The sequence below is a fragment of the Lissotriton helveticus genome, chromosome 1_1, assembly GCF_964261635.1.
Source record: "Lissotriton helveticus chromosome 1_1, aLisHel1.1, whole genome shotgun sequence".
Lineage (NCBI taxonomy): Eukaryota > Metazoa > Chordata > Amphibia > Caudata > Salamandridae > Lissotriton > Lissotriton helveticus.
Genome location: NC_136057.1, coordinates 1,683,714,009 through 1,683,737,890, shown reverse-complemented (window position 1 = coordinate 1,683,737,890; position 23,882 = coordinate 1,683,714,009). Strand labels below are relative to the sequence as shown.

General features: G+C 47.0%; 1 protein-coding gene across 1 annotated transcript in view; it reads right to left on the bottom strand.

Annotated features, from left to right (window-relative positions):
• LRP1 (LDL receptor related protein 1) overlaps positions 1-23,882 on the bottom strand; it is a 1,472,234-nt gene that overhangs the window by 890,349 nt on the left and 558,003 nt on the right. The window contains 2 exon segments of the mRNA XM_078688974.1: positions 15,099-15,224; positions 20,309-20,449. Of these exon segments, the coding sequence (XP_078545100.1) occupies positions 15,099-15,224; positions 20,309-20,449 (267 nt within the window).

The window sequence follows — 23,882 nt, the reverse complement described above, 5'->3', positions numbered from 1 at the left end:
CTCATCCCTACCCTCCGCGAGGGCTTGAGTGAGTTTTGCCCGGGCCCTTTCCGGACACTCAGGCAGCACAGCCGCAACCGTATCCCACACAGAGTGGGTATAACGGCCCAAGAGGCACGCGGTGTCAACTGACCGCAGTCGCAACTAAGGGACGAGAACAGTTGCTTCCCAAACTGTTCGTACCTCTTGGATTGCCGATCTGGGGGAGCAGTCGGGAATGCAGAATGGGAGGTAGAGGCCTGGATAACCAGGCTCTCGGGGGTGGGGTGGGAGGACAGGAAGCTAGGGTCACCCGGAGCTGGGCAGTGGCGCCTGGCGACGTGCCTTTCCACAGGCGGACCTGAAGCAGGCCTGGACCAAGTGCCCAAAAGGACGTCCATGAGAGCCTCATTAAACAGCAGCAAAGGCTCCGGAGAGCAAGCCTGCAGTCTAAGGACTTCAGTGAGGATATTAGGCCTCACAGTAGCGACGGGGAGCGTAAGCGCCAAGGCCTTAGCTGCCCTCGTCAGCACCACACTATAAGCTGCCCCTTCCTCTGTAGCCACGGTAGGAGGGGAGACAAAACCAGTGTCAAGGGAGGTGTCCAGACTACTGGCCTCCCCTAGCTCCTCTGTCCAGTCCTGATAAGATTGACATTCACGTGCCAGAGGGTCCTCAGACCCCTCCCAACCCTCCTCGTACTCCATGTCCTGGTAGGCAGGTTCAAAGGATGGAGCCGGATCATAGAAGAACAAGTCTTCGGCCAGCGCCGAATGCAGTGTCGAGCGACGCCGCTCCAGCGCCGGATCCGGACCGAGGGAGGTATCGAGGACGACGCCGCCCAGAACCGGCGTTCGGGGCGACACCCTGGAGGTCGGCGCTAGCGGAGGGGTCGTGAGGTCAACCAGCGGCGACCCGGATCCGACGGATTAGACGAGGCCAGGCAGCGTCGGGTCCGAAGTCGACGACGGCGCCAGGGCCTAAGCCGCCGGCCCTGCCAAGGCCCCTAGTCGGAGTCAAGGGGCCCGAAGGCGCGCCGACAACCCGCGACGGAGGGAAGTGAGCCCTCATGGCCATGAGGAAGTCACGAATCTCCTCCGGCGTCGCATTAAGCCCAGGGACCGGCGGGTGTGGGCTTTGATGCGACGCATGAGGCTCCGGCGGAGCCATGTGGGCGGTGTCGCCCGAACCCCCGGCCGCATCGTGCAAGCGTCAGGGGGAGTCAGAAGAGCGGTGTCGCTGCTTTGACTTCTTGTGCCTCTTACCTGAGGACTTGGAGCCCGACGAGTGGTGACGACTCGACGAGCCGTGATGACTTCGGCCCTGAGACCGGTCCCTCGACCTCTTCCTGGACTGGGACCTCGAACGGCGCAGGGCCGACTGCCGGAGCTCGAGGCGCTTACGGGACCGCTCCCGCCTAGCCTTCGACGTCAAGGCCCGGCAGTCGGGGCACGACTTGTCATCGTGGTCGAGCCCCAGGCAATGTAGGCACCGGCGATGGGGGTCGGTAACCGACAGTCAGTCGCAGTCGGAGCAGGGCTTGAACCCGGGCCTCCCTACCGGCGCCTACGGGATTCGTTCGACTTGAAAAATGGATCAAAAAGGATCGAAAAAATTAGTCAAAAAGTGACTAAGGGTTCCACTTTTTCCGGATCGGCGCTTGCTGGCGCGGAAAAAAGAAGAACTGACGTCAGCGCGCGAGGGCGTCGTCCAAGTACTCCGGCGACGTCATACCGGCGCCTACGACGCCAACGACGGACGCGGACGACGCCTACCAACGCGCAGGGGTTCTGCTACGCAAAAATTTCCGGATCCAGTCTGACGCCTGGGGATATTTTAAGGTAAGGAATCTAATACTAACCTGTTTCTTTCAGATTCTCTTAGTACTTTTACTTTACTATCCATTTGTTCAGTGATCATATGACATTGACCAGAGGAATATGAGAAGATTTTCAGAACACAATGAAGAGGAGGAAATATTCAATAAAATATGAACTTGCATTGCAGATTATATTGCTCATGTTCAGGTAAGAATTATAGTTTGTGGTGCTAAAGGCAATGCAAGCAATAATGTTTTCAAAGTAAACAAACACCAAATGCCATATTACTGGTTCACCAGCTAATTGCATACAAAGTAAAACCGAACTACAAAAAGGGGCAGAAGGCAACTATGGCCCTAATTTAATACTGACTGCACAGGTGCACATTTTCTGCCTATCAGATGTCAAAGGGAATAGACATAGGCACATGAGGGAATGCTTTTGTGCTTGCTGTAGGAAAGTGCCCTTTTTGTCATGGTCACCCCCACGTTTTGGTAGCACATGTTAGCCCAGCACACTTTAAACACAACTTGTAATGGTCTTAGAAAACAGTTCAAAAGGATCTAGTTCCATAGACGAGTCGATGTTCGAGTTCAATTTATTCTTTATTTTTCATTCTTTAAAAACTTTTGAAAGCATCACTTTTGGAACCGCCAACGCGTTTCGTCCCATCCAGGGACTTCTTCAGGGCTTATAAAGTAAATATAGGCTATTCAAGTTGATAAGCTTTCATTGGTTCGCAACTGGTAATTTTTGCATCTCAAAAGAAAGGAGTATTCTATTTGGTAACCTTTCAATTATTCGCAACTGGTGATTATTTAATCTCACTTTAGAGCGCTTCCTCATGTATTGAGCATAATATTTAGCAGTTGAGAAGTCTTTTTTATGGAGCAGTGTCCCGGATGTAGTAGTTCCGGTCCCGCTAAGAGATCCTCGGTCGTGTCCGCTGCACAGGGTTCACCGCGTTGGCGGTTGCAAAAGTGATGCTTTCAAAAGTTTTTAAAGAATGAAAAATAAAGAATAAATTGAACTCGAACATCGACTCGTCTATGGAACTAGATCCTTTTGAACTGTTTTCTAAGACCATTACAAGTTGTGTTTAAAGTGTGCTGGGCTACCATGTGCTACTAAATTGTTGAATGCTAGGTTCTTTGAATCAGCTTCTAATTTAAGGGAGTATAGGGAATTGTGCTTCCAGCCCGTTTGCACCTTTTTTCTTCACCTAAATCAATAGGGACTTTAAGACTAGTGCTGGCAAATTATGCTTTGATTCCCATTTTCTTGTTTTCATCCCCACGTTTTGCCCTAGTACTGATGCTTTTTGACTTTAAGTGCATTGAGTCCCTGCTAACCAGGCCCCCAGTGCCAATGCTCTTTTCCCTTAAAACAAGTTAAATGTCCAATTGTAACCCAATTGGTAAGGACTTTAGAACCCCTGCAAATCCATAGTAAATGTTACCCCTGGTACCCAAGGCATGGGTACTAAAGCACCAGAGCAGGCTGGAAAGTGAGCTAGTCAGTAGGCGTGTTGCACTATCAGGTTGGGCATACCACTAAGGAGGGCCACTATAAGTGGATTCTCAAAAAAGGGTTCCACCATCTTGGCTCTGTTGGAACTACGAACTATGGGTCGGAATTATGCCCATTCTCCACAGGAAAAGGTCATATAGGGGGTTTATTCACCCCAGGGGTAAGTAGCCCATTGGATACTCCCCATAATTCTGTATTTAAAGTCCCCCCTGACACAAGGGGCTCAGATTTGTCTGCTGGAAACTGAAGGCAGGAGAAGGAAGAACTGAATCAGTGAGAACAGAGGTCTTGCACTGAGATTGGAACCAAACCTAGCCTTGCGGCTTGCACCGCGACAGTCCCAAAGACCGTCTCGTAGAAGCTGAACAGCCTCCCCAAACCCTTGAAGGACTGTTCTCCCCTTTAACAACCAAGCAGCATTCCCCTTGAGGTGGAGGAGCCAGTCCCCTGCATCTGCAGGCACAGACAGAATCAACCCAGTGCTTTGTCTTGCTGGCCATCGGGCCCACCAAGGGAGCAGCTCATCAGGAAGAGGTTGACGTGAGTTCAGGAGGTCAGCCCTGTCACTTTCACCAAGTCCCGAGATGCTGACCCCTCCAAGAGCCTCTCAACACCAATACCCTGGGTGCTGGAGCCCTTGCATCTATCATGGCCTGCTGTGTGTCCAGTCCGGACACAACCAATGCTGACACCGGCCTGCTGTTGAGGGACTTTAGGATTCACAAGGCCTTCGTAGTAAGTGGCCCTGCTACCATGTTTTTTCTCACTCTCTTTTTCACCAAAGCCAAGTGAGAACCTCCAACTACAGCAAGTCACTGGACAAAGCACCTCTGCACCGAGACCCCCAGCCCGGATTCACATAAACCAACTGTGTCCCTGTGCTCCAGAGGCCCTCAAGAGCTCAGGCCCTTGGGTTCTGCAGGACTTGTTCTCAAGTCCCCACTTGCAGCCTTCTTTTTGCAGGTACTTTTTTCATAGACTTGAACGTGTAATGGTTGAGGCGACCAGCACCTCTACACAGACCGACCAGGGCAGGTAATATCAAACTGCTGGTGGTTTCTTGGACACTAAGCAACTAAGTCCTAGAAGGCACCTTCCAACGTTTGCAAGTATATCTATGTAATCTATGCTTCTCCCATAGGATAACATTACCGTGTTCGAGGCTCAAACCTCAAAACCGTTATTCTACTGTATTACAAAATCTATAACTCTGAACGTACTTACCTGATTCCAATGATTTTTGTGTCTAAAAAGATATAAAAATCTGTTACTTTTCCAAATTGATCACGGATTTCTTTTTCAGTGTGTGTCTCATTATTGACTATGTGTACAACAAATGCTTAACACGACCCTCAGATAACCCTAAACTGCTCGTCCACGTGACCACAAATAATGCACTTGGAATTACTAATTCACTGGGAGTAAGGGACTATGGTTGGAGCAGCATCTTCAAATCTCAGCCATCTTGCTGCGAAAGGAGTAAAGCAATTTGAAATTGGAGGCCAGAGTTTTACTGCAGCTATGTTCCCAGTGCATGCACAAGTTCACATCTACGCTGATGATAGTAAATATTTTTTTATACTATGGCACAGATTGTATCCAGGCACCATTTTCCACAACTTATTCCCAGGAGACCAAAAGAAATAAAATACATATGAGACAACATGCCTCACACAAAGATCAGTTTGACCGCAGTCTATTTAGAGCTTTGTCAGCTTTGAAGTTGCCAAGTCTACCACTGCCCTTGCAGAAAAAGATGTATAGTCTGAGCGAGAATATTTTAATTTAAAATTCTGGCAGGAGCAGAATAATGAGTTTATGATGGAAAAAAAAGATCCTCGGACAAAACTATAAACCAGAGTTCAAGTGGTAATCTAAACCCCAACACCCCCACCTCTCTATAAGATTAGATTTCTGATTAATTCCTCTCTCTTCACCATATTTACCTACGGAGATTTAATTGTATCTGCCTCTGGACTGTCAGTCAGCTTGCCTTCAGTTATCAGTCCATCCCCAATCTGCTTTTGAGACTTAAATCTGGCTCGATTTTTATTTGCTATGTTATCGATGCCTGTTTCAAGGTCTTAAACTTTCATTCCTATTTGAAGATCCTTCAAGTGTACTTCTGGTCCTACCTCCTACTTAATTCTAATCTCACCAGACTTGTGAAATGCTACTGATGTTTGTCTATTTTAATTCCAGAGCTCTTCAAGTTGTCTTCTGAGGTGGATTAATTTAAGGAGAAGTCTTGAAGAAATAGCTCAACTGCCTGAATTTTGAAGAACTTTCCAAAATTCACAGTAGCCTTCAAATAACTGTTCATGGATGTCAGTACGAGGGGGCGTGGCTTGCAAGCCATGAACATAGACGGGTGCCGCTAGTGCTCCGGCGCTGATCGGGGACCAAATCCTGCCAAATTTGCCTTGGGGACCCCTGAGGGGATTAATTAGAGGACCGGAGGCATGCACCCTTCCCCTGCCTGCCTCGCGACTGCCGAGAGAGCGAAAAACCGGCCCGTAACGCCGAGACAGAAACGACACGGCCCTCGGCGGAAGTGGGACGTGAGAAGCCGGGACCCACAGTGCGCGGTGCGGCCGTCCGGCCTACGGCAGTAATCACCGGAAGTGCCGAGAGGCTCCTGACCGCGTTCGCACGCTGGGCAGTGGGGGCCCCGGGGAGCGACTGAGGATCGTCGGAGGGCCCCTCCGGTGGTGACCCGGTGCAGCGGTGAGGCGCGGAATAGGCGCCGTGGATGAAACGGCTGAGCTGAGGGGCGCCCGGAAGACTCCGGTCCCGCGCGGGCGACCGCCGAATGAAGCTGCAGCATCGGCGTCAGAGATGAGGGGGCTCCCTCTCCATACTGCCACCCCCGGCCCCGAGTTCCCCACTAGCCTCCCTGCACTACAAGGATACCGGAAGTGCCACCCGGTGGAGGACTAATCAACGGCGCCCGCACGTAGGCCCAGGAAGGCCTGCTTCGCCCCCTGGGGAGAGGCGACGCACGAGGGGGGACAGGACGCTGCTGGACCCATACGGAGGTGGCCGCTGGGGGGTGATCTTGCCCTCATCCCCCCTCATATATCCTTAGGCGGTGTGCAAGAAGTAGTACATTGCGACCGCGCGCTCCTGAGGTGGACTGCGGGGGGCCTAAGCCCGAGGCCGACTCATCAGCTGAGACACCTATTAGTAATGTGGACGACTGGCCTGAAGGCCCCCCACCCGGACTTTGCCCTGAGGAGTGCCGCTGAAGTGGAACCGACCCGGAGGGCTAGACGCGGGAAGTCACACGGGGCCCACCACTGAGGACTACATATAGCGCCAAGCATTGGGGACCGAGACTACCGCGCCAATGGTCCGTAAGGGGGCGAACAGAGTCAAGGAACAGGGCCTATCCATTGGCGAGATCACATCGACAGTGGCAGAACATACGACCTCCATACGACAACTCCAGACTCAGATGGCCTCTCTTTTGGACCGGGTGGAGGACGCGGAAAGATGTGAGGGCCCTCAGGCGGCGGATTTCATGGAGCAGTGGTTTCGAGATCACATAGCGGAGGATGGCCTCTCACCACACTTCTGCGTGGAAAGGGTGCACAGGATCCCGACGGGCAGACCAGATCCCGGACGACCCCCGCGCCCGCTGATAGTGCGGATTTTGAATTACCGGGATAGGGATGTCCTGCTGCAAAAGGCCCGGGAAAAGTCACTTATCCAGTATGAGAACCATAAAATCTCCCTTTATCCGGACTACACCAACATGGTACAAAAACGCCGTTCTTCCTTCCTGGACGTGAAGAAGAAGCTACAAACCGCCAACCTCAAGTATGCATTGCTTTTCCCGGCCCGTTTGAAAATCATCCATGCTAAGAATACGCACTTCTTTGAGAGCCCTGCAGACGCCGAGGAATGGCTGGAGGTAATGGGAATTGACGGAAGCCAGGGGCCCTCGCAGGAATCGGATGTCGGGCGATTGAGAAGGCCTCGAGACGGGAGCGGAACGGAGGCCCCCAAACCTCGTCGGAATGGAAGGAGCCGAGGCCCGTCAAAGTCGCAACAGAAGGAGAAGCAACGGGACGCTTTGGAGGTGGCAGGCTCATTTCGTGAGGACTCCCAGAAGATAATGACAGACTCAGAGGACAGTACGGTCCACTCTGACTCGGATCACAGTGTTCTGCTGTTCCCCAATGTCACGCCTGGCACTGCAGATGACGTGATGGACAACTGTGGAGGGGAAGACCAGGCCGGCAGCAGCTGAATGGCTGTAAACTGTATCGTATTCCCTGCCAATTTTGGTTCACTGTTGTATTATTGTTACTGAAGACTCTGAGGAGGGAGGCAGGGGTAACAAATGTGGGGGCCACTATTATTCGCAGACTTTATCCTGTTGCTCTAATTGTATGGTCGAAACCACATGTAAGGTGTAGCTGACACACGGGCGACTTGAAATTTCGATTCCCCTTTAACTATTAGTAACATGGTCCACGACGACGGCCGTAGAGCCGGCGGAGCCGGTTGGGCTGGAGGTACAGATAACAATGGCGCTCGTCCACCCCCCCCCCCGATGGCGAACGCACAGGATTCTTAGTCCTATTACACTTTGTTACATTATTGGGCTCAGCTCAGTTTTTAGGCTGCGCCGTTAGAGTTCTTTTTTGTTTTTTGGGGTGGGGGAGGGTAATTTCCTGGTGGCGATTATGTGAGGTTCTAACCGGTAGGCGGTTGCAGGTGCATGTCAGGTACACATTTGAGTATGGCTGACACGGTGGGGAAATATAACATCACAACTTGGAATGTGAGAGGGCTGGGGGCGATCCAGAAGCGACACAGAATACACGCATTCCTGCTGCGTCACCACACACAGATCGCATTTATACAAGAGTCCCACCTCACGTCCTCTGAAGCTATCAAAATGCGGAAAAAATGGAGGGGTACGATTTTGACCACAACGTATTCCGCCTTCTCTAGGGGGGCGACAATATGGATTAGACACGGTACACCCTTTATAGAAGCAGACAGGAAAGTAGATGACCAGGGAAGGTACATCTTCGTGAAGGGCACAATAGACAATACACCTGTGGTACTTGGATGTGTATATGCTCCGAATTATGAACAAGACAAATTCTTACAGAAAATGGGTCTGGCGCTGGCGGACTGGACGGACACCCCCTGGATATTAGGGGGGGACTGGAACATGATCATGGACATCAACAAAGACAGGTCACATCCTCCCCTACAACTGGCAGGTGTCTCCAAACTGACGGACGGGTTTTGCACTTGGGCGACTGGCTGGGGCCTGAGAGACGCCTGGTGGGCTTTCCACCCGGAGAGCAAAGAATACTCTCATTACTCATACACACATGCCCTTCACACTAGGATTGACAGGTTTCTCTGCTCTGAGGGCCTGATTGCTAAGATTGATAGTCCGGAATACCTAGCAAAAACATTTTCTGATCATAGGCCCCTGACGCTCACCATTCTTTGGGGCAGGGTTCCTACCCCGGTTCCCACCTGGCGACTAGATCCGCTTCTATTGGAGGACGGCCCTTTCCGAACGTCTCTGTCTGAGACGTTGGATAAATACTTTGTAGAGAACTGGGACACCGCCTCCTCGAATTTGGTGGTTTGGGACGCCATGAAGGCAGTAGTTCGAGGGGCGTCGATCGGACAGTTAGTGGGGGCCCGACAAGAAACCCTTAGGAAGTTGCAGGATATAGAGGACAGATTGAAGATCTTGGAAAGGGAGGTGGGGCTAGACCCTACTAAACGGGATGAGCTACGGCTGGAGAACATAGAACATGCTGACACATTCGAGACACTGCGAGTTATAGATTATAGGGAGTATTTGCGCCGACAGCACGCCGAGGCGGACAGATCAGGAGCATTGCTGGCTCGTTTAGTCAGGGAACACCTGGACATCCCGGTGATAACCAGGATACGAACACGAGACGGACATATTGTGGGTACGCAAACGGAAATTAACCGCGCTTTTTAGGACCACTTGACTGCCTTATACACTCAGCCGGAGATAGTTGACACTAACCAGATTACCGCCTTTTTGACTGACCTCCCATTCCCCGTCCTGACCGTTAACGCTCAAAAAGATCTCGAAGGTCCCATAACACAACAGGAAATCTGGGCGGCCATTAAATCTTTGAACCGCAAAAAGACGCCGGGCATGGATGGACTCCCAGTGGAGTTCTACGCGACATACTCTGACATATTGGTACCAATATTGGAGAGCGTCTATCGAGTGGCACTGACGGAAGGCCGTCTGCCTGATTCCACGATGCAGGCGTTGGTTGTCTCCCTGCCAAAACCCGGGAGGGACAGCCTGGACCTAACGAATTATAGACCATTGTCCATGCTAGCCACGGAATATAAAATTCTCAGTAAGGCGATAGCTCAGCGACTGCAGCAATACCTCCCGACTCTGGTTCACAGGGACCAGTGTGGGTTCCTGCCAGGTAGGAGCACCTCTATGAACATACGCCGGCTGCATGCGCTCATGACGTCCACTCCACATGACCTGCCTAGGGCGGGGTGCATAGCCTTAGACCTCCGACAGGCCTTTGATTCCCTAACCTGGTCGTACATGTTCTCGACTCTGGAGAAGTTTGGATTCCCGGCCCCCCTCCTCGCATGGATCAGATTGCTCTATATCACTCCCACGGCTAGAGCGCGTACGGGGCGGCATATTTCGGATAAATACACAATTCACCGTGGCACTCGACAAGGGTGCCCATTGTCTCCACTGTTATTCGTACTGGCTCTGGAACCCTTGGCCATTGCCCTAAGGGCTGCGATGGAGCACAGAGGGATACAGAGTGGTGGCACTCTGCACCTACTGTCCATTTACGCGGACGATATCCTGTTGTTCCTCAGGGACCTGGAGGCAGATCATGCCCCCATATATACGAAATCTTTGAGAGATTCTCTGCAGTATCAGGCCTAACTATAAACCCTGAGAAGTCCACTGGCTTCTATTTCAGAGTCACTCCAGAACCAGGTGCACTGTGGTTTGGCACTAATGCTCTCCCAATAGCTCCTGACACGTTCAAATATTTGGGGATTCAGATCTACAGACAGCAGGAAGATCAGATTGAAGGAAACATCAAGAAAGCCATAGCAAAACTTCGAGCCTCCATGGGGTTTTGGACGACGCTACCATTATCCGTTTTGGGCAGAATTGCGATCTCCAAAATGGTAATGCTCCCCAGACTATTATATTTCTTTGTTAACATTCCAGTGTTCCTACCACAATCTATCTTTGATGTTCTTAATTCTCTGCTAACTACCCTAATCTGGGGGGCGGGAAGGCGGCGGATAGGGCTACGCAAGTTACAACTGGGGACTAGAGGCGGTGGGATGGGAGCTCCAGATTTCCGGGGATACTATTATGCTGGCCAGCTCCAGTGGCTCTCTTACTGGATGGCAGGACGGAACCTTCATGAAATAGGTTACACGACTGACAGACAGACACGGGGAGCTGCATGCCCTGCTCCTCCCCGGGAGCCGCACTCCTGCGGAATGTCATCCGCTTCTCCACACGGCGCTGAAGATCTGGCGGAGGATCCTAGCATACACAGCCGTGGCATATGCGCCCAACATTCCGTTATTGGGCATTCCGACACCGCAGGGTAGACTTACGGACAGAGTGTTGAGACCGTAGCTAGAGTCGGGAGTGGAGGTGGTGGGTGACTTTTTTGGCGATGATCATCTCCTCACCCATGACGCCTTCTTACAGGCCACGGGAGCCCCCCCCCCCCCTAATGTATCTACTGCACGCTACAGTCACACATTACATACAACACAAATGGGTGCCTCAACGCCTACAACCCCCACAACATCAACTGGTACACTTAATGTATCTTATGGGATTGGGAGGGCATCTGGTACGATGGCTGTATACGGGAGTTAGGGCTCACGCTGCGATGTCACTCACTGCCCTCCAGCATGCTTGGGCACAGGATTATAGACCGGGCCATCTCAGACACAGAATAGACCACAATATTGGAGCATCCCAGGCGAGTCTTCCGTAATGTCCGGTTCAAATTCATACACGGGATGGTCCTGCACAGAGCATATCTGACCCTTACTCGGCTACATAAAATGTTCCCGAATTCTCCCCATACCTGCCCACGCTGTGATGAGGATGAGGCCGGGCTCGTTCACATGCTGTGGTCTTGTCCGCGACTCCGAGGATACTGGATGGAGGTGTGCCGGACGCTGAGGACGGTCACGACCCTCCCGGTGCCAGAGGAGGCACAGTGCTGCCTCCTGGGGATGCGCAGAAGGCCTAAAGCACTGAAGGCCCAATTGAAACTACTAGATATGGCTCTGCTGCTCGCAATTCGAACAATAACTATGAGGTGGAAATCGCGCAGACCGCCTGGGACACACCTCTGGCATTCAGAAGTACTTAAATGGGGGCGTGCAGAAGGGACGATACTTCGATGGGAAGAATCCAGAGGCCTTAGGAAATTCCCTATATCCTTGGAATGGGAGGCTATGCTCATTAAAATGGAGGGGGAAGACCGAACACGAACAGGGGACAATGGACAGGAGGATTAGATAAGAGCAGTCCTACCCTGTATGTCACACAAGGGTGTGCCCTGCCCTCCCCCACACACATTTATGCTAACTATCACCACATGTCATTACACCCCGCGAGAAGGTACATATTTGCACCTATGCTTACCGGGAAGGGACCCCTTTTTTTTTTTTTTACTTTCCTCTTAGACGATTGCCACTAACGGATGACCAGGAAACGACCAGTTCAATACGGGTGAGGGTGGGGGGAGAAGGGCGGATGGGGGGGTTGACTTTGATAATATTGAATTACCACGTGATGTGATTATTGTGTCACTATGAGACAAAAGTTTATGTAACATTGAGAGGTACTATATGAATATCACTGCTATAAGATATGGAGATTGTGTTGGGGTGAAAATATAAAACCCGGCTGTAGTATTGGAAATACTTGATGTATTGTTCTACCTGATGACAAAACAGCTGAGAATAAAGTTTTTGGAAGAAAAAAAATCGATGTCAGTACGAAAACTGATCTCACTAACTGGGGCATTTGGTCAGACACGCAAAATGTCCACCATTGTTCTTCAGCAGTCCTGTGTAATTTTTGAATTTGCCAGCACAACAATTAAACAACATTCACTAGCAAATAACTAAGAAAATGCCTCTTTTTGTATGGCTGCCTACTCTTTTTTTCAACTGATGCTGCTGGTTTTTCAACTCGGAGGTTACACTGAGGCCTACTAATCAGACTCTAAAGTGCATGTTGAACTGGCAAATGAAAATGGCTAATTTACCTCTAAGTTCCTAGTAAATGATACCCTAATACCCAGGGTATGTCAGTTTGAGCGGTATCCAGGGCTTGTGACACTGATTGTAGCACCCTGGACGTCTTCAAGTAATTTAAGTTCGGGTAGTCGTGCACTGCTAGCCAGAATTTGCCATTGAAAGCAATGGCAAAGCCACCACTTTCCCAGGACATGTGTGTAAGTCATCCCTCTGGCAGGTCTACAGAGTCCTAAAGGCTGGGCATAACATTTGGCTTAGGCAGAACATGTACTTTACCTGTCCTTACAGTAAAACATGCAAAACAAACGTTTTTACAGTGGAAAGGCTAGGTTGCCCAACTGGCGAGCACAGGGTTACATGCTGTCCCCCTCAGCTGTGCTAACTCTTGAATTGTGCAACCAAAATGGGCACTGCAAGGTATCAAACATCTAATTACATTAAGCCCAATTTGTATCTCAAGTAGAAATTAATGTACCTTGTTGCAGTGTGCAGCTTTACCAAAGCTACCACTTTGTTGCCTTTAAAACTCCTGTGCCTTCCGGGGCACATATTGAGCCTGCTGAATGAGACAGCTTTCTGCCCCCTGTGAGATGTGCTAATGACTCTCAGGAAGGAGTATAATAAGGGATTGCAGGCCAGAGATGTGTCACCACCCTCCTGCAGGAAGCCACTTTGGTTTTAGCCCCAAAAAGCAGACTTCAAAGTAAAGCAGCCTTTGAAGGGTAGAAGTATAACACCAGTGGTAGATGAAGCATAACTTACTGTTCTGTTCCTTTGACTAGATGACACCTGAGGTTCCTCAGAATAGCAAGATACTGCAGAAGGTGGTTCCTTAATCAACTAAGCAGGCTCAAAACGTATGCTCCAGAGATCCCACTATGGTGGCTCCCTGAATTTAAAGAGCTAACAAAAACACACAATATCTGGCGATGGACTGAGGCAGGACGATTAACTGTATTATTATGGAACCTATACACCAATGTTCACTTCACACATATGGCTCACTCAGTTACACCTGTGAGATGGGATCTAAGCACGTTATTGCACACACTGCATTGCTAAAGACACCCAGATTAATGGGAAGTGAAGAAAAAAACAAACCCACTAGCACTGCTACCCCGAGGATATTGCTCACATTCTGTACCAGTAGACAGGCAATGTCTACACTCTTTAATGCCCTGTCCTGTACTTTTCACTCCAATGTAGAGGATAATAAAGCTAGATGAAAAACATGATCAGGCGGCCAGATGGAGAAAAAGAATGGTCAGATATCCTAAAGTTCACTTATAAAGTCACAAGACATCCCCAATTTAAACTCATTTAATTTAATTACCTGCATAAAACCTATTTGACACTTAAAATATAGTGAAAATTAACCACGCTAGGCTGACCATTGTCCGCAGTGTCTTGCCCAAATGACAGATTTCCACTGTATGGTATGGGACTGACGAATCACTGCAAAATTTTGCAACACAGCTGTATCATTAACAATTAAATTGTCTTGGAGAGATTAGAAAAGGATATCTTAACCTGTATAACCTAACTTGGATCAAACTTATAGAAACACAGTTGCTAAGCAAACAAGTACATTTCTGGACTTGGCACTGATACTTGCCAAAAGAAATATAACCACAGCATGGAAAGCCAGACTTGCCCCTAGGGTTGCAGTTTGGCTGGTGGATGTCAAGAAATGGATGAGAACGAAGATGAAGGCTATCACCCCACAAGAAGTAACACACAGAATGTAATACCTCACTATTAGCAACAGACACCAAAACAGATAGCAAGCCATCAACAGAGATATAGGTTGCTGGAATAAAGTAGAGCAGGAAAAACAACATTGAATAGGTAAGCTATGCTGATGTATACATCATGAGTGCATAATTATAACACATTAATGAAAGGGGTCTTGGTGGAAACTCCTGACACAAATTCTTCATGAAGTTTGTGTAATACTGTCTGCTATAGACTAGGATGTTCTGCCTGCACACAGTTTATTATTAGCAGAAGATACCAGGTGCTATGGGGCCCAAGTTAGAAACGTCTGTATGTTCTCTTTCTTTTCTTAGGTAAAAAAAAAAAAGAAATGTCTGATAAATATCATGCACTAATCATATAGATACCCTAATACAATATAGATGACTGATACTTATGCTGTCACTTTTGTTTCTTGGTAGTGCCTCACATGTTTGTATGCTACTGTAAAACGTTAGTAATTAACAGATATTAACAACAACAACACGGTGGTACAGAGGAAACATTGGAGTGTATAGTCATATCCAGATTACAGTAATTATTTTAAAATTATTTTTGTATATAAAACTACTGTGCCATTGACTCCTAAGTAAGAGATTTGTGAAAGATCATGTATATAATGATTTCTGAGGCACAAAGACAGTATTTCACATGCAACCAAGCAGGTTGAAAATGGTAGGCTTGCGTCACATTTACCTTCACAGGACTGCTGGCCGCTCTTCAGGCTATAACCTGCCGTGCACATGCAGGACCTGGTGGTTTCGGAAGTGGGCAGGCACAACTGAGAGCAATCACCATTGTTGACAGAGCACGGGTTGGTACCTGCATGAGGTGGGAAAGAGGAAGGCAAATCTAATGTTAGATTATTCATTGCTGATGTGGCTGGAGTAGGTGAGGCCAATGGACGAAAAAAATCAGCAGCAGAAAAGGGGAAATGAAAAAATTATGCAAAGATGCGAACAACCTGCATCTAAGACCACAACACCTTTAACAAGAAGAGAAAGAACACAGGGTGAGGAGGAAAGAAAAATAAAAAGCAAACAGTAAAGGAACTAGGTCGGCTAAGAAATGAGAGAAGGAAAAAAAGAAAAGGAAGGCACGCAACAGCAAGTAAGGGAGAAGTGGGAAAGGAAAAGCGAGATAAAAATGAAAAAGCAAATCATAAAGGAACAAAGAAAGGACAAAAGAAGGTGAGAAATAGGACGAGTGATGAAATAAAGAAAAAAGACAATAGAATGGTCAGAAATACAGAGAAAACACGTATTGTAAATCAAATAGGTCTCGGATCCAAAAGGCAGAGCTATTTGCTTTGCCAATGCTTTTTTGCCATTTGCATGTTAACGCCTGCATACACATAGCTGGCAATCTTGCACTAATGTTTTATCTAAATTGAAAGCCATTCCAAGATGGCCACCAATTCGATTATGCATGTATACAAAAGTGTCATGTAATTTGAACACTGTGAGTCATAAAGTGTGTGAGTCATAAAGTGTGCTGTCACACACATGCACCCGTTGTAATGCCATGCATTGAAAACCATAAGTCTGCAAACATGCAGCTGAAGTTGTCAGTAGCCAAGATTTAAAAATAGGTTTAAAGAAGGCAATTAATGAATGGGAAAAGAAACAAGAAGGAAAACTAGAAAGTGAAAAAAAGAGGATAAGCAGAAGAAAGAAAGAATCAATAAGTAAAAGGAGAAGCAAATTAAACCATAAGAGAAAAATGTAAAGAGTTGAAAAACAGAGGGAAAAGGTAAGAAAGAAAATAGAATGAAATAGCTCAGGCTAAAAAAGATGAATTCAGAGAAGAAAGAGAGAAATAGAACAATGGAAGAAACTATGAAAAGTAACAAAAGGAAGTAATGAGTAGAACTGATTTAAGAATTAAAAGGAATTACAAATAAGAGCGTGGAAAGAATAACAGTAATCTGTGTGTTGTGAAAGCACATTTCATAAAATGGGGCTTCTTTTGTGTAAGAATTCTGAAAAACTGAGTTCAAGTCACAGCCTCGAGTTGTCTTCCTTTCTACTGCTGTCAGATTCGAGACATTTTATGCTGCTTGGTGTAATCTTCTATTCCAGAAAGTCTTTGGATATCTCATTATGAACACAGTACATATAATCCCCCATTGTTCCATCCGTATCAGTCCGTGTAGCTTTCACCCACATGATAACTGCAGAGATTTATTGTTTTGAAGGATGCTACACAGAATAATAAACTATTAGCTTTAAGACAGAGCGAGACAAGCATTGCACAACTTTTCAAAGGGTGCAATACACCATAAATTGGTGCACTACTTCATAGACAGCTATGTCGTATGAAAATACAGAGGTTGGCTACAAGGAATACCACGACACAGCTACACAGGCAAATCAATAGGCCACAGAATAGAGACGTAAAGTAGACATACGCTGCTAGAACATAACTTTACAGATTTCCTCACGCTGGTCAGACTATCTGACCAGTGATTGAGCCTTCCATCACCTACTGAGAGGAGACATACCAGTAGAGTAGCTACAAATGGTGCAGGCAGCTGCTCAAAGCAGACATCACCAGACTGCCGGTACCTATTCCTATCGGCTCTCAGCTCGCTAGACTTGCTATACAGGCAGTCGACTAATGCTTCAGATACAGACCTATCACTAAATACACCTTGGGAATTGACATGAGCTGCGCAGATGGTGGACCATACTGGTTTTCATTAGCTGATCATAGAAGGCACATTTAACTAGACTTGCCATACGGCCTTCCTCCAGCTGCGCTCCGCAGACATAGTACTAGAATGGACATACCAACAGCTGATAACTTCTCACAGCAGACATACCACTAGACCGAACATGCCGGATAGCATCAGCTGCTCGGACACTCCACAACACCCACCACACAGATTGCAAACACTGAACATTGCTCACAGCAAACATATCACTACGCTGGCTATACCGGATAGGATAGGATAGGATAGGATGCCTTCAGCTGCACAGAGCAGACATGCCACTAGGTAAGGATCAAAGGATAACCCAACACTACTTCTGTGCCCCTGCCAGTGGGGAAGGCTATGTAGGAAACCACCGACTGCTACAGAGGTGAGAATCTCAAACCTGACTTTAGAGAAACCCCAACATCTCCCGAACATGGGCATGCAACATAGTAAGTCACACGGAATACCACAAAGTGCTTGAATGTACAGATAAGGAACATGCTATTTAAACAGTGCCACTGAACGCTCGCAGGCCCGAGGACTGGGCACATTGCTTCAAGACAGCCAACTAAGGTTGCTATTTCAAGGGACTCTTGCTGAGCGCACTACAATCCCGAGGGCACATGAAATAATGCCAGGTCACTGTGGTAACAAGGCTACAGCAAGTGAGAGAAGCATTCTGGCTGCTTGTGCTGTACAAAAGACAAGATCAGTGGTGCTGGAACGATTTTTAGAGTAGGAGTTATGGCCAATAACGTCATTTCACTAACGGCATACATAATATTTGACAGTCTGGCTTTGAAAAGACAACAAATGCTGGCACTGCATTGGAAGTGCCCCTTTATTGTTCATTCTACAGCTAAACTCTCAAGTTTTATGGGGGTGTTAAAAAAATATGCACGCATCAGTTTACACTAGTGACACACACCTGAAAACAAGTGAGGCCACTTCTGCTCAGGCCCCCTGCCCCGCTCAGTATGCCTACATTAATGGGAGGCACAGCGAGAGAAAAGGGAGGGACACCTCTACCTGTTGCTGCTATACGGGAGATAATGAGTGCCCATCTCCCTCCAGAAAGGCCACTCAGACACCCACTGGGCTGCTGGCAGGATAGTCAAACAACAGAGATGTAAGGCGCTATAAGAAAGTGCCCCTTTTTTACATGGTCACCCCCACTTTTTGCCTGGTATCTGATGTAATTTTGACAAGTGTGCAGGGTTTCTGCTATCCAGGTCCCCAGTGCAAGATCCGTTTCCCAAAACTGTACAATTGTTTCTCCAATTGGTAATACCTTTAGCACCCTCTGTAAATCACTAGTAATGGTGCCTCATATTACACGTGAGAGCATACCTGCATGAGTAGATATGACCTGTGTTGGTCAGTTCTATTACTGCCACTGCAAGTAAACAGGACAGCCATTTTAGCAAATGTTCTGGACACTGGTAAAAACTAGTTCCCCAGCTACATATTGGCTTTACAGAAAATAGGGATGTTTGTTATTACACATCCCGTATTAATAAGCCCACCAGTGATGGATTTATTAATGTATGCACCCAGAGGGCATCTTAAAGAGCTGCACTGGCTACCTATCAAGGAGAGAGTACGGTTTAAAGGGCTTACGCTGACTCACAGAGCCTTCTACCAAATAGGGCAGCTGTACTTGGTTAATATAATTATGCTGTAACATCCGGCTCGATCCTTGCGCTCTTCTGATGCTTTGCTGGCAGTGGTCGTGAGAACAAAGGGAAAAAAATGGTTTGGTTCCTCCTTTTCTTTCCATGTTGCCACCCCCTGGAACTCACTTCCTTTTCATATCGGGGCGATGAAGGATGAACGTGCCTTCAAAAGTCTTCTTAAGACCCGGCTGTTTGAAGCGGCATAGGAGTAATTTGCTTCAGCATTGGTGGTCAAAGAGGATAGAAGAGCTGAGACGTTCTATGAGTAGCTGTGCAAACTATACATTTGTTGACTGAGTGATTGAAAGAGGTTGGTGACCTCTGAGCATAATATTGGGCTTCTCACATTATTACACTGACTGATTGATTATTTGGAGACAGGCAGGGCGAGCCTTCCAATTAGAAGATGAGCTGTTCGATACAATCCTATTGCTGAAATGGCTGTGTGCCAATGAAATACTGATTTTCCTCGGTCCACAGCAGTGGTGATTTCCTACAGGAACGGAGCACTTGAGACAATTGGTTTGGCAGGTAAAGTGACCAGAGGCTAGATTGTTGTTTGTTGACTGGCCCATGTGGGATACTCGCAACCTTCTGTACCTGTGACTTAAAAGGCATACCCAGCCTTGGGGCCATTCGGCAGTAAAAATTACATCAAGTCATTCATAGAGCGGTCTATTGAATACTCTGGGGTCGCAACTTCCAAGCTCATAAGTAATTCCGGGCTTCAGAACATTGTAAGTTAAACTTACCACAGAGCACCTCAAGACCAAGGACGTCTCTGATCATTAACACCCCAGACTGCTTTGTATATTTAAGTAAAAAATTGGAAAGGTGACGTAGAGTTCTTGGCAGAAGAGGACTGGGGTCAAGATGGTACCCAGGGAAACTGCTGTTTTACCTCAACTTTGTCTACTTCAACTGAACTATCTTCACTGGGTATATTAAACATCAAAAGACTTGTGCATGTCAATTAGTCAAGGTTTCCCAATTTACCTTTACTCTACATAGGTGCTCCATTTAGTGAATATCCTACACCTTGGAAAAGTTACAAACCTATTTCTCAACCTGAGCTTTCTTTTAGCAAAACGGTGGAGATGAGTAAATATGCTATGGGTTGGTGAATGAATATGGGGGTAGATGGGGTAAGGACAGAGGTTCACTGATTGAGGCACCAATATGTAAGACATGGGGTTGCTCCTACATGCATGCAACAATTCAGACTCTGTGTTGGGGCAATTTTGGCTTAAGTTAACCTTCCCTCTGCCTACATGACCAGAAGGAAACCGATTTGTTTTCTTAGCTGTAAGGTCTACTTTAGTGATTTCCCAGATACCTTCCCAGAAGCAAAGATATGAGCTATCAAATTCCTATAGCAAATAATATTTTGCAGTTATCGTCTCACCCAAGTTACAGTGTTAAACACTAGGTTCTACTATCTCAAATGCCAAGAAAGTGTTTTATTTGACGAACAAACCCACTAAGAAACTCCTATCTGAAACACAAAGGGTGATATATGCAGCTGCACTCACCATTCTGCATGCTTCGGTCATAGATCTTCATATGCATGACCAGTGTTGTGCTGTTCCGTAACACCTGCACGTCTGAGCCATCTTTTTTGTTGCAGGTCCCCATTTTCTCTGAGGCCTGATCTGCCCACCACAGCTTGTCTCCTACAGAAGCAGAGGAGATGCATCAGTGTCAACCCCAATACTGCATCGCCACAAAGAGGTTCACATATCTTTTACTTTCCCTAGCTTGCAAGGTATCCAGAAACACATTGACCCATACCCGAATGGCTCAAAATGACACACATTTTTAGACTAAGATGTACAAGGTGATGGGACTAAATTATATTCAAGGTTCTGCGTACAAGATATAATTGTGACTGAAGTGAGTTTTTAACTAGAGAGCAATCCTAAACATACTAAACTAGGTACTACTGAGAAATAAAAAAGCAAAGTAAAAAAATCAGGATCAGGGGTATTAACTCAGAACTTCCCAACACTGCTAGAGCAACACATTAAAGACCTCTTCCTTGAAATTCTGTTGGACGCTGAAGGAGACAACGTATTTCCAGATCATACACATAACATCTGTATTGCCTAAGAGAACAGCCAAAAACTGCCTCTGGATATCTTGACTACACAAACTGATAGTACGCTAAGGACGTAGTGTCAACCTAGGGCTCCATAACATTCAAAGCGACCCTACTGAGACTTAAAAAGTTCAACAAAATTACATGCACTCTTCGCCACGAATCCATACATTATGGTGGTGACATCCCCTCAAATTCTTTTTTATCTATGATGAAAATATTGTGTTGCATGTCACTTGGAAGAAGCCAGGAAAATATTGGCAATATCGGATCTGTCCAAGAACACAAAATAAGGGATGTCCTGATCAACACAATGGATCATCAGCTTGGAAGATGCCCATCAGGCCCAAGGCCAAGAGAGCAGCCCACAGAAAGACTCAACCGTGAAACAGAGCAACAGCGAAATGTCTAGAGGATGATTGAAATTTAAATGCTGCGAGGGGGGTCTTGGTCTCTTGTGATTGTTTATCCTGATACTCTGTTGAGCTACATTTTGAATGAATCAGCAGCAGTCCCTCACGCCTCTAAGAGAGAGTGGGGAGTATATCCCCTCTCTTTTCCCCTTTGTTTTTCCAACGCCTCGGAGGATGATATGAAATGACTTGAACTCTGGGACATCCCAGCACGCCGTGGCCTGGACCCCACAGCCCAGTGGCCCAGATGCTTCCCCATGCTGATAAGGATGTCAGTGAACCAGAGGCAGCTCCACCGCTAAGGTGGCGAAGTGTCGTCCAATTGCTCTCTGAGCAGTTCAAAAAGGAACAATAAAATTATAGTCAATGTTATCATTTTATTGCTCTGTACTGGCTTAGGTGGGAGGCAGGGAGAGCTGTCTAGAGCAGGGGGAGGAGTGGTGCGCATGATGGTTTGGCCGGGCGTCATGGGCAAACCAAACAGTCATGCGCACTTTGCAGTATTGCACAACCAGGGTGGAGAACATGCATGGCCTCCCAGCCCCCTTCTGAGCGTCGAACCATGGGGCTCAGACCAATCACAACACTGCTGTCACGCACCGTTATGATTGGCTAGGGGAGTCTGGGAGACTGTGTGCTTCCTGCTTCATGGACAGATGACAGACAGTGGAGAGACGGCGGCAACACCCAGGTAAGTGTTTTTTTCTACAATCCGCTTCCCCCCGCCCCGCCCTACCAATCCCGATCGTTAGCAGCCGCCACTGCCATGAACATCCTATTAAGCCTGCTAGCCGGGCCCTTCAGGACTGATTTTTTCATTATTTCTTATGCAACCTTTACTGTATCTTGCTTAAAGATTAGTTTTGACACAGTTTGGGAGAGGTGGCTCTGGTGGAGGGTGGCAGTGAAGCATTTGATGATACGGACCATTATCAAAAGCTACAGACTTACATGGGGACACATGACGATTATAATGTCAGGAGGAGGGTTTGTTTTATGAGAGTGATAAGCCAACAACTCCCTCAAATAGCCATAGCAGATGAAAACCTTGCTGTTTTGATGGCGAATATCAAACTGATAGCCTGTAAGGAAAGGTCTCTTTGTATATAGTCACCCCCAAAATTTTGGTTTTATGCTGCTGGTATTTAGACCTGTGGTGCAATGAGGTCTGCTAACCACACCTCAGTGCCTGTGCCTCAACGCTAAAAGTGAGTATGTTTGATTGGCTTTTACTCAATTGCCAAAAGATAACTTACTTGCAAGTCCTGGTATATGGTACCTAGTATATAGTACCCAGAACTAAGTAGGTAGGTTTACCACTGACTGCAGCACTGATTGTGCCACCTTGGGTGTGACAAATGTAAACCATGGCTCCAAGTATGTCATTGCAGACTGGAAGAGCAGTTGCAAACTTCTAACTCAACGTTGCCATTTAAAGCCAAATCTTCCCTTTCTAATATGTGTAAGTCACCCCTGAGGCAGTCCTAACAAGCCTTAGGGTAGAGTGCTGTAATGTTAGACAATGGAACATGTAATTTACCATATGCCAACTGTAAAAACCCTCAATTGTCTTTTTTACTGTGAAAAGGCTACAAGACCCATTGGCATTTTCTGCTGCTTATGTCTGCTAAGAAATCCTTTTGTGGATAGTCCTGTCTTAATAAACGTCTTGCAAGACCTCGTTGTTCATAACCCAGTCATGGTTTTCCTGAAATACTTTGCTGAGTGAGTCTGCTTGTACGTTCTGAATACCTGAAATGTGAACAGCCGTTATTGTCAAATGTCTGGATATTAACCTAATCCATGTGGGTGGAGATGTAAGGGATAGGTGTCTTGAGTGAGTTCCTCCTTGCTTGTTCAGATAATAGATTGTTGCATGGTTTGGCTGAAGAAGGAAATTTGTTATGAATGGGAGAAAATATTTCCAAGCCAGATAAACAGCTCTCAATTCTAGAAGGCTAATATGGTAGGTATTTTCTTTTGTACACCAGTATTCCTTTGGTTTGTAAGTGTCCCATGGAGCTCCACATCTCTGGAGAGATACATCTGTGACTAGATTTTGAATTGGAAGATCCTGATCCTAATGGAACGATAACTCATTCTGTACATTCTTTGGTTGTTTCCACAATGAAAGACTGGAAAGCAGATTGTGAAGGATTCAGTTATTTTCCTGATGGTCCAACACCTGATTCAACTGCTCCTCTAGCACAGTTGTAAAGTACTCGTTTAAGTCTTGAATGTGAAACCACCAGAAAAAGGCAAGAGGCCATTGACCTCAGTAGGGATTAAATCTGTTGTGCCGTTGGGTAAAGAGCGTGCAAGAGATTGTACCACTTAGGATGGATTAATGCTAACCTCTCCTACAAAGGACACACTATTACACACTCTGTATCCAATATAGCTCCTAGGTGTTGGATAACTTACACCGGTTAAGTGGTAGATTCCTGAGGTTTACTCGAAGACCCAACTTGGTTAATGTTTTGAGGCATATTTGAAAATGGTTCAATGTGTTCTCTGATGACATGCCTTTTATAAGTCAGTCGTCTAGGTAATGATCAACAGATTTTTTGTTTTCTTAGATGAACTTAGATAACA